Below are 11,151 nucleotides of genomic sequence, written 5' to 3'. Positions count from 1 at the left end.
CATCAGGTTCCTCATACCCAACTCTGACTCCTGTCCATCAAATGCAATTAAACTAACCAAAAAATAGGAGTTTGTGTTTATTTCAGTTAAGTTCCATGCTGTTTAAAAAACAAAAGAGGGGCGCCTGGGTGGCGCAGTCGGTTAAGCGTCCGACTTCAGCCAGGTCACGATCTCGCGGTCCGGGAGTTCGAGCCCCGCGTCGGGCTCTGGGCTGATGGCTCAGAGCCTGGAGCCTGTTTCCAATTCTGTGTCTCCCTCTCTCTCTGCCCCTCCCCCGTTCATGCTCTGTCTCTCTCTGTCCCAAAAATCAATAAATGTTGAAAAAAAAATAAATAAATAAAATAAAAAAAATAAAATAAAAAACAAAAGAAATGTTTCTCACCCACCACACATAGCCCAGCTCTACCAGTTGTCTGTGGTTTGCTGGTCCATGCAAAGGAGAAAAACAGGTGGTAGTCTTAGACAGTGATAGGAGAATGGAAAGTGTGCCAGCAAGAACCAGTGAGCGGTGTCATTTCAGAACATACGAAATATAGAAGCAACTCCTGGCTAATAAAAATTATCTTGTGGGGCATCTGGGTGGCTCAGCTGGCTAGGAGTCCAACTCTTGACCTCAGCTCAGGTCTTGATCTCAGGGTCATAAATTCAAGCCTGCACTGGGTGTGGAGCCTACTTACAAAAAAAAAAAAATTATCTTGGTAGAATCTGTTAATAGTTCTATCTGTCCACCTTCTGCTACCACTTCTCTCTCTCTTCAACTTTTCACAGGACACTCAGAGTTCTATGACTGAAGATCTGAGTCAAGTAGACTTGGGGGAGCATCATGCTTGTGTCGTGTACATGCTGTGTGAACCAGACTAAGCTACTTAACCTCCCTGAGCCTCTGCTCTTCTGAAAAATGAGGAGAGCATTACCAAGCCTATCTAGTTATGAAGATTGAGTGAGATAAAATTGCTAAAGTGCCTGGCACAGAGTGGATAGCAAAGAGTGTACTACAGGCAACTGTCCAAAGGGCAGCCTTTGGGAAATCATGGCCTGCAAGTTCAAGCTCCTTAGCATGGCATGAGGCCTCTTTGGACATGGCCCTGCCTCTCTTCCCTCCACTCACCACTGTGGCAATTGAAAGACCTACCTATGGTTTCCTGAATATATCTTAAACTTGCATACTTCAATGCCACATTCATACTTTTCTCCCTGGAAAGCTAGCCACAATCCAGTCCAACTAGAAAACTTCTGCTCATCCTCAACATTCACCACAGATATCAGCTCCTATGTGAAGCATGTGTTGGGAGAAAATTCTTCATGGTTCTCTCACATTTCTGCACAAGAGAGGACAGCTTGCAAGAGAGACACCACCTACACTTGGTTCTGGCCTGTCTCTTCAAGGATGTTGGTATAGTAAATAGCTGAGGAAGACAGAGTGTCTCTCTGGGATAAAGGAGAGGCATGCTTACTGCCCATTATAAGATTTGGGTTTCTTTTTTTTTTTTTTTTTAATATACTTAAATTTTCTTGGAAGACAGTTTTACTTTTTTTAAAAGTTTATTTATTTATTTTGAGAGATAGAGAGAACCAGTGAGGGAGGGGCAGAGAGCGAGGGGCACAGAGGACCCCAAGCAGGCTCTGGGCTGACAACAGAGAGCCCTATGTGGGGCTCGAACTCACAGACCACGAGATCATGACCTGGGCCAAAGTCAGACACTTAACCGACTGAGCCACCCAGATGTCCCGAGGTTTGGGTTTCTTAAGTTTAGGATTCCTCTGTAATACAACCTACTGTATATGCAGGTGACATTTGGTCCTGTTTATACAGCCCTGTGGAGTTTGTGGCTTAGGGAACTGATGCAAAATTGCTGGTACTTTGGCTACTGCTATTGCCATGAGTAATAAACTGTCCTTCATCTCTGACAGGAATTTTGTGTCTTTTACCAGTATTCACAACATGGTAGCAGGCTAACCTGTTAGCAGAGTAAAATCTGAGATCCTTCATACTTCTCGGTAGTATGCTCCCTTCCTTCCCATTTCATCTCCCTGTAGGGGTATACATTTCTTAAACTCTGCTCTCAAATTATCCCAAATATTGCACTTTATCACAATATTCAGTATCTACATACTTTTCTTGTAACTTTTCTTATCTGCGACATCTATCAGTGCCTAGAACACACCGAATCCTCTGTACTTTGCTAAATGAATGAATATGGTCAGTCCTCAGCAGTTCCTTTAAGAGTTTTCTCATTGCTGGTATATATCCAAGGGGATGTCCAGTGCTCTTGGATTCAGTTCTAAATGTCTTGTGCTCTCTTTTGTCACAAACCCTTGATCACCTCCCCTTTCCTGCCCTGGAATGACCACTTCAGTGCTGGTGCCTTATGAGTTACTCCTGGCTCCTGTTTCCACTCTTCTGCTCCAGTAACTAATAACTAGCAACAAATCTTCACCAAAGAGTCCCCCAGGACCTCTTTTCTTAGTTTCCATGTGAGACAACTATGAAGTATAGAAAACTTTTCATTCTATCAAGCAACTTATTGGTTATGCATTGTTTTACATACAGATTCACATAAATATGTCCTCTGTATTTTAATCCAAGCCAATGATAGTAAATGTAGACTAGAAAAGTTCATTTCCAAATACTGGACTTTACACTAGTCTCTCCAAGAACTTTCTTTCAATTGCTTTCCATCTATTTAATTAATATTTCAGTATAGTAATGTATTATTTCTTCAGTGCACAAATATCTATTCAGTTCCTCTTAACTGCAAGTCAGTGTCTTTCTCACTTTAAGGAACACAAAGATGAATCAGATATAATTTGTGCCCTCAAAATGTTAGTGATTAAGTATTTATTAGTGACATGCCACAAAAATACCATAAGGTTTAAGACAAAATAACATCTGTGCTGTGCCTGAAAATATAGATAAAATTTAGAAGGCTCTCAATACAAGATGGGGGTGAGGGTAAAGAAAGTACTCTAGGTTCAGGGAAGAGGTTCTGCAAAGGCTCATAGTCAGGGCAACTCAAGTGCTATTAGGTAATCATCAGAAGTTTCACTTTGGCCTGAATGTTGAATACATTTAAGAAAAGATTGGCTCTAAAGTTGTAATGGTAGGCTGAGGCCAGATCAGGGGGCCATTAGGATTAAGGCATTTGTTATTTAATGAACACTGTGGTTTTTACAGGCAATGAGGGGGCAGTGAAAGTTTTTTGATCAGAAGAAAAACTTGATCACAGGCAAGTTAACCTGGTAGTCACCATACAAATTAATTGGAACATGGAAAGATTGGAAGAGTTAGGAGAAGTCTTTTGAGAGCCCATTCTACTGCAATGGCTCAGGTGAGAGGTACTGAGAGCTAAAACATGGCCAGTAACAGGAGATATTGAGTGGGGACAGATTTTAAAAGATTTCTGGGAGAAAGCTGACAACATGGAGCCCTTGAGTAGGAATGAGTAGATCTTCAAACAAATGTGATTTTGCATAATCCCTTTTAATATCCAACTAGTATTTTTCCAATATCATGAGATATGGGTGCTCAGATATCTTGTTGAAATCAAGATGTGTTTTACTTTTCCTTTTTTCTTGACCTACCTTGATATATGTATTCTTAGCAAATGTGGGCTTCTGCCTTGTCACCACCACTGCCTCCCTTACGCATTTACAACCCTCATTTTTTTATTGTCGTAAAAATACCCCCACATAATATAAATTTATTCTTAACAATTTTAAGTGAGAAGTAAAATACTGTTAACTATATGTATAACAGATCTCTAGAACATTTTTATCTTATGTAACTGAAACTTCATGCCTATTGAACCACAACTCCATTTCCTCCTCCTCTAGCCCCTGGCAACCATCATTCCTCTTTCTGTTTCTATGAGTTTGATTACTTTACAGTTTTTTTTTTTAATTTACTTTTAGGAATCTCTATACTCAATGTGGGGTTCAAACTCATGACCCTGAGATCAAGCCTCACATGCTCCACTAACTAAGCCAGCCAGACACCCCCGTTTGGTTATTTTATATACCTCATATTAGTGGAATCATGCATTATTTGTCTTTTCATGATTGGCTTATTTCACCTAGCATAATGTCTTCAGGGTTCATCCATGTTGTAGCATATGACAGGACTTCTTTTTTAGGGCTGAAAAATATTCCATCACATATATATGTATGTACCACATTTTCTTTTTCCATTTATCTGTTGATGCACATTTTGGTTGCCGCCACAGCTTGGCTATTGTGAATAACGCTGCAGTGAATGTGGGTGTGCAAATAATTCCTCAAGATCCTATTTTCAATTCTTTTGATACACCCCTGAAAGTAGGATTCCTGGATCATATTATAAGTTCTATTTTTAATTTTTTAAGGAAACTCAATACCATTTTCCATAGCAGCTATACCATTTTATAATTCCACAAATAGTTACCACTCTCTCTTAACATAGTCCATTTCATGGGGTACCTGGGTGGCTCAGTCACTTAAGCGTCCAACTTTGGCTAAGGTCATGATCTCGCGGTTCGTGGGTTCCGGCCCTGTGTCGGGTTCTGTGCCGACTGATGACAGCTTGGAGACTGGAGCCTGCTTCGGATTCTGTGTCTCCCTCTCTCAGCTCCTCCCCCACTCACACTCTCTTTTTCTCTCTCAAAAATAAACATTAAAAATAATAAAATAGTCCATTTCAGAATGTTTCTAATGGCAAAAATTAAGCTCATCAGCACTGAGTGATTTCTAAAATCATGAGACAATCATAGCATGTGATCATTATCCCAGGCCTGGTCTTCTAATCAACATAGTAGGAGCTTAATAAATATTTGTTAAAAGTTGAACAACTATAGACTTTTGCTGTCTTTTCTCATTCTCTATGCTTCATAAACATACATAAATGGTCCTAGGATTTCATGGAATCAGAAAATATGCAGACATCAGAGGGTTTAAAGATCATTTGGTATAACTCCATAATTTGATGGGCAAAGTTATGTGATTCCCCCCTCTCCCCACCACCAAAGTTGGGCCAGCTGACTTGAATTTACTTAATGAAACACCAATCCTTTTTTTTTTTTTTTTTTTTTTGACTTACCCTCATGTTTCAGTTCTCAAATATTTGGCTCTACTCTTTTCAGCCTGAAAATAATTGTTCTTGTTTCAGAATGTGAGAGCAAAAGGTAGTTGTTTATCTCAACGAGATTTATCCTTCAAGCAGGAAACTTTGGGAGATTAAATACCAAGGCACTTCCTATCTCTTTCGGGACAAATTTAGGAACTTTTGAAGGAAGTCACTGGAGTCGCCATCAGTATAATCACCAAACAAATTAATCAGATTTGACTCTTAAAAACTTGAATATTCAAAAATTAAGCCCACTTTGAAAGGACAAAGATTAATCACTAGTGGGAATATTTACTTACTAAATAATAATTACAATCATTTTTGTAGCTATGCACAGTTACTTTCCATGGATTATATCACAGCAGCCCATTGGTATTATACTTATTTCCCTTAAATAGATGAAATCTGAAACAATAAATGACTTGTCTATGTAATGCTGAAATTTGAACTCTAGTCTGTGAGACAGCAAAAAGCATGTTTTTCATCAATGCAAGGTACTGTGCTGGAATATGTGGAGCACTCGAGAACTCTGTAAGAAGCCCTTAAGTAGTATATGCAGCCTGGTACGTGATATAAGACAAGTGTTATACAGGAAGGAAAATGTACCTGTCTGAGAAGACATGTACTGTGTTATTTAAAGAATTATGCTATAAATTCTGAAGCCAACAGAAATAGGTGTTAAAAAACAAACAAAAAAAAAAAAGTAGGAAGAAAAGAAAAAGAAAAAAAAAGTTTAAAGGCAGAAAGGATTATATAGTAGAAAGGGCAACAAACAAATCAAAGCACATGAATTCTGACTCCCAGCTACAACTAACTAATGAGTGACCTTGGGTATTCTGCAAATTTTACATAATATACTATAATTACATCATCAGAGTAAGTTTATTACCACCTAACACGGGACAGTAAATATATCAGAAAAGTTCCATAGGGTTGTTCAATCTCATTACATTGTGTGTGTGTGTGTGTTACACATATCACATATTTTATTTCATATTGGATGCAATGCTATGTTCTTCTCCAATGCAACTCAAGGTGCAAAGCCATCCTATAAGAATCAAAGGCCTCTATGATCAATTAAAATGTTAAAAGGAAGGCAAAGTGGCAGTTTTTTTAAAAAAAAAGTTCTCCCCCTGCTTTTTAGCTTATCTCTCCCCACCCCAGCCTTTATACTTCTGATTTAGTCAAGAAAGAGAGTATAAAAGCATCTTATTAGCAATTCTTATGCAGGAAATATGAGCACTTGGGGTCAATTGAAAGGAAACTGGGAGAAGGGGGAGTCAAGAGGAAGAATGTCATACAATTAGACAATTTAGCCACACACAGTTAAGGTATCATGTAAATTTGTGTAAATTTCAGATATTTAAAACATCCTTGCAAGTATTTCGTTTTATTACCTCTAAACACTTTTCCCTTTCCATGAACCTTTACTCTGATGCTTAGAAATAGTTCTAAATTCATCTAAATTATTAGTTAGGTTTTGCAGGCAGTATAGTCAAGGGTATTACTGTTTTACAGGGGTTAAAAATTGTTAAACAGGCTGATCCTTATTATAGAAAGCTTCCGGGGAAGGTAGTGCTGCCCTCCCAGCAGATGTTCTAAAACTGTTGATCCTCCCCCGCCCCCTTTTTTTCATAAGGAGGATTTGGGGAACATGCTATAGGCAGTGTGTTGGTGTCTTAGTGACAAAAGCTAGATTTCTGTCTGCAGATTTCATTAAGGTTAGCTTTTAGCCTGTGCCCTCATCATGTGCCACAGATTTAATTTTGGATTAGCAAGTGCTAATCCACATGGAAATGCTCTCTATGATCCACATATGTTTAGCAACCTGATTACATTTTTAAATGTACCTTTTAACTCCTCTTGTTATCCTTAATTCTAAGAGATGTGAACACATTAATAATATTTGTGTCTTTCCTGGTCAGTTTAACTTCTAACCAGGTAGTCTATGGAAAGCCTAGTCCCCCAAGGCAAGCCCAGAGAATCTAGAAATCTCTTGATCTCGCCTCAACTTTTAGGACAGGCCTTTTGTATTCACCGTTCTCACGAATTAAAGGACTTGACTAACTTGAGATACAGATAGTAAAACGTCTCCCTAAAAGGTTAATTATTCATTTCAGGGTACTCTTCGGAGATGTTTTAAGCCAGTGCTGCATCTGATGGGGGCAGGGAGGGTAAAAGCCATCCCCAAATGGGGTTTAGCACCCGGAGATGCCTCCAGTTGAGCTAACAAATCCCCGAAGTGGGAATAGTCAGTTTTCCCTCCACAGGGCCTCGGCGTGTGAGGGAAGGAGGGGGATGGGCAGGGGGCCATCAGGGGAAAAGTCTCCGGCCTTTCCACGTCTCTCAACACCATCCCTCCCCCCACCCGCCTCCTCTTTCCCCCAATCCTAAACAAGCGGGCGGGAGAGGGGCCCCGGGGGATGGCCGGACCTCGAGGCTTGGCCTTTGTGGCTCTGTCTTCGACGGTGGCGGGCAGGCAGGGGGGCGGGGCCGCGGCCGGAGACCCTCAGCCGGGGCTTGACCCCCAGGTGCATTGTCCGGTGGGGCCCGCCCCCTCCCCACGGGGCAGCGACAGGGCCGCCACTGACCCCCTCCTGCCGTCTCCATCCGCCGGCCGCACCGACCTCGCGGTCCCCAGACCAGGGGCCAGATGTAGAAAGTAGTCCCAGGCCGGCAGCGGCGGCGCTGTCCACTCCGCCGCCCCCGCCCCCTCCAGCCGCCGCCTCACTCCGCCCCCAGGCCGGACTCTCGGGTCCCGCCCCCAGGCCGGACTCTCGGGTCCCCCCCCCCGCCTCCCGCGAGCGGGTGTCCGTGCGCCGGCCTCGCCGAGACCACAGACACCCGCCGCCGGCCGCGCAGTGCCACGCCACACCGGACCCCGAGCGGGAAGCCAGGCTGCGCGCGTCCAGCCGCGGCGCGGGGAGAGCCCGGAGGCGGGGGCCGGCAGGAGGACAGCGGCTGCAGGGCGGCCGGGGAGCATGCCCGCGCAGCCCAGCTGAATGGCGCCTTCTCTGCGACCCCTCGCCGGGCTGCGACCGCCAGGGATGCTGCTCCGCGCGCTCCTGCTCCTGCTGCTCCTCGGCTCCGGTCCAGGTGGGAGCGCTTTCTTTTGCGTGTCTGCCCCTGTGGGGTTGGAGCAGGCGCGAGTGGGCTGGGGAAAGAGGAAACCGGGGCGGGGGGTGGGGGGTGTTGGGGGAGCGGCGGGGTCCTCCGCGGTGCGCTGACCACCGGATCCTGCCCGCTCCCTGCAGCCAGTCGGGAGCCCCTGTTGGAGGCGCGAGCGGCTCGCGGGCGCTGCGGGGGCGCGCGGGCAGAGCTGTGGGCGACTCTCCTGGCACACGCCCCTCCTCGCAGCGCTCCCTGAGCCGCAGGCTGCAGGGCCGTGGCGCCCGCTGTCCACTCATCCCCCTTTCTCCTCGCGCCATTGTCCGGGCTCCGGCCGCGTCCCAGCGTCCGCTACCAGCCGCAGTTCCGCGCCGCCCGCCCGGGCCGCGGCGCACGTGGCTTTATTTATATTGTTTCCTTAGTGGCAGCCTTGCCACGCAGGGGGCGCGGCGGTTTCTCGCGGCTTCCCCTTTTTGCAGTGGGGTTTCCTCCACGTTTTAGGGCTAGGGGAAAAAATGGGTGAACTCAGCGTCCAGGTCAGCGCCCCGAGTGCCCCCATTTTCCAGGATCCAGATCAACAGAGGAGGAGACAGGAGGGGTGGAATTGGAAAGACAAGAGGGTTGGAAGGTGCGTGGCTGATTTCTGCTCTGGAGGGGAGGAAGGTATTTAAAGAGTCCCCCCCCCCCCCCGACACACACATACACACACACACCCCACCCCTTGTAGCCAGGTGTTTTGGGGCAGGGCCTGAAGTGTGTACGAACGTGAAGATTCCTCCAAACTCCAGGTTAGCCTTGTGCAAACTTGGATGAACTAATTTTTCTCGTTTGTGTCTGTGTTGGTTTACCCTCAAAGAGATAAAAATGTAAAGTGGATGTGGTGGTTGCAGGAGACGGGGAGGAGAGATGTTCAGGAGAACGGGTACAGGTTACAAACCCCCCGACTTTCCTCTTCTCTGGACGAATTAGTTTTTGTTAACACGAAAAAAGGATCAAAGTCAGATGTGACTCGGAAACACAATGGGCGCCTTCCGGAGCGGTCCTCGAAGCGCCGGGCTGTTAGGGTTGCTCGAGTAATCCCAGGCATACGTTAGAGGTCCGCAGCCGTAGAGTGGGAGCGTGACTAGTGTGTAAGTTTCCCGAGGACCTGCCTTGATGAGAAACAGATCAATCCCGGGAATTTGTAATCATGGATTCAGAACATCAGAAGGAAGATTGAATGTCCCAAAACTCCTAACACTCCCCAAGCGATATGCCAGACTTTAGCTGGCCTTTGCACCGAATTCAAGAGGTGACAGGGTATTAGGTGGTCATTGCATGCCTTCTGGCAGGGACAGTGTGTATGCTTAGGATGAAGCCTTTCCTCTTCTCATAAAAATGTGTATTGGTTGATTAAGCAATCTCCTATCCCTGTTAGACTGTTAGGACCAATTAGTCACGCACTTTTTTCCAGCAGTTGGTGGTTCTAGAAAGAAAGAAAGAATAAAAAGAAATAAAAGTTTTCTAATCCGATCACCCCCTGAGTACAATCACCAAGAGTTACCAATATTTCAAAGTTGACCGTCCATTAAATACCTACCTTACTCTGCAGATAGTAAGTAAGTGGTTCTCTTTCAAGGAGAGGAGATAGAGTCTTTGCTGTAAAAGGACAGATACAAAGATGCAAACTTGTAATTTGTCACAAAAGATAAACGTACTTCCCAAAGGAGTAGGTGCCAAGGGGTCCAAAACACTTCAAGGGACAAGGAAATAAACTTGCTTGTTCACAGAGTTGGAGTTTTGCTAATGATTTCTTGTAAAATTAGACTTTTACGACTTACTCTGTTCAAGATCTTTTTGACAAGCTTGTAAAAGTAGCAAACCGCTTGTGCTTTCCTGATGATTTTGATACTCTAGCAAGGAACTTGAGAACACGATTCTTACAAGGCAGAGAAGATCATGAAATCTTCCCTATGCTTTTAGAGTGGATGTAAAAGGTGATTTTCTGATTTGTCGAAAAGGTTTGCTGAAGCTTAGATTGGTTTATTAAGGTATTTATAAGGTAACTAATGTGGTTTGTTAAACTTTGTCATGTTACACCCTGCATACGTGTGTTACCATTGTGTGTTAAGAAATGATTTTATACCTATAATTCTGGATATGCCCCCCCCCCTTTTTCCTTATAGGAGTGTGGTGCTTTAGTGAACTGTTTTTTATAAAAGAACCACAGGATGTAACTGTCACAAGAAAGGACCCAGTCGTTTTAGATTGCCAGGCTCATGGAGAAGTTCCCATTAAGGTCACATGGTTGAAAAATGGAGCAAAAGTGTCTGAAAATAAACGGATCCAGGTCCTGTCTAACGGCTCGTTATACATCAGTGAAGTGGAAGGCAAGCGAGGAGAGCAGTCTGATGAAGGATTTTATCAGTGCTTGGCAGTGAACAAATATGGAGCCATTCTTAGTCAAAAAGCACATCTTACGTTGTCAAGTAAGTATTTAAATTCTTCGTTGTTTGACACTTTTCATGGCTACATTTTGATGATATTTTTGATACACTATGTGCTAACCCTGAAAATCACACAAACATTAACAATTACCTGGAGTAGTAGTTGATGCTAACTAAAGCATGCAGAAAAATTTGAGAAAAAATAAATAAATTTGGATGAGTGATTAAGAACAAAAGTCAGGTTAGGTTTAGAACACCTAAGTCTGTAGAAGTGGCTTTATATAAATTTAAGTGTTTGACATTATGGGAAGAGTTGGTTGTAAAAGTTTGGCTAAAACAGCAAAAGTTCTAAAATCTCATCTTTCGTAAATTAATAGTTAAAATTTAAAAATCACAAGCAAATCTTCCTGCTTCGTAGATGGCCCTTGAGTGCTAAATCTTTCTTAAAGCCCAACCTTCCATTTCTCCGAGTGCTTTAAGATCACTCATGTTGCTTTTTAATTGTAGAGAGGGCATTGG

General features: G+C 43.7%; 1 protein-coding gene across 2 annotated transcripts in view; it reads left to right on the top strand.

The window, feature by feature from the left end:
• The first annotated feature begins 7,905 nt into the window (after positions 1-7,905).
• The window catches only part of PRTG (protogenin), a 134,399-nt gene continuing 131,153 nt past the window's right edge, over positions 7,906-11,151 (top strand). For both annotated transcript variants that reach the window (XM_086710750.1, XM_086710749.1), the window contains exons 1-2: positions 7,906-8,194; positions 10,372-10,674. In XM_086710750.1, coding sequence (XP_086566876.1) covers positions 8,101-8,194; positions 10,372-10,674 — 397 coding nt within the window. In that variant the 5' untranslated portion in view covers positions 7,906-8,100. The remainder of the gene's footprint in view (positions 8,195-10,371; positions 10,675-11,151) is intronic.

This window comes from Puma concolor, chromosome B3, assembly GCF_028749965.1.
Source record: "Puma concolor isolate L17-30 chromosome B3, mPumCon1.1.hap2, whole genome shotgun sequence".
NCBI classification, from domain to species: Eukaryota; Metazoa; Chordata; class Mammalia; order Carnivora; family Felidae; genus Puma; species Puma concolor.
Note: the sequence above shows the minus strand (reverse complement) of the source record. Positions and strands in the feature narration are given on the sequence as shown.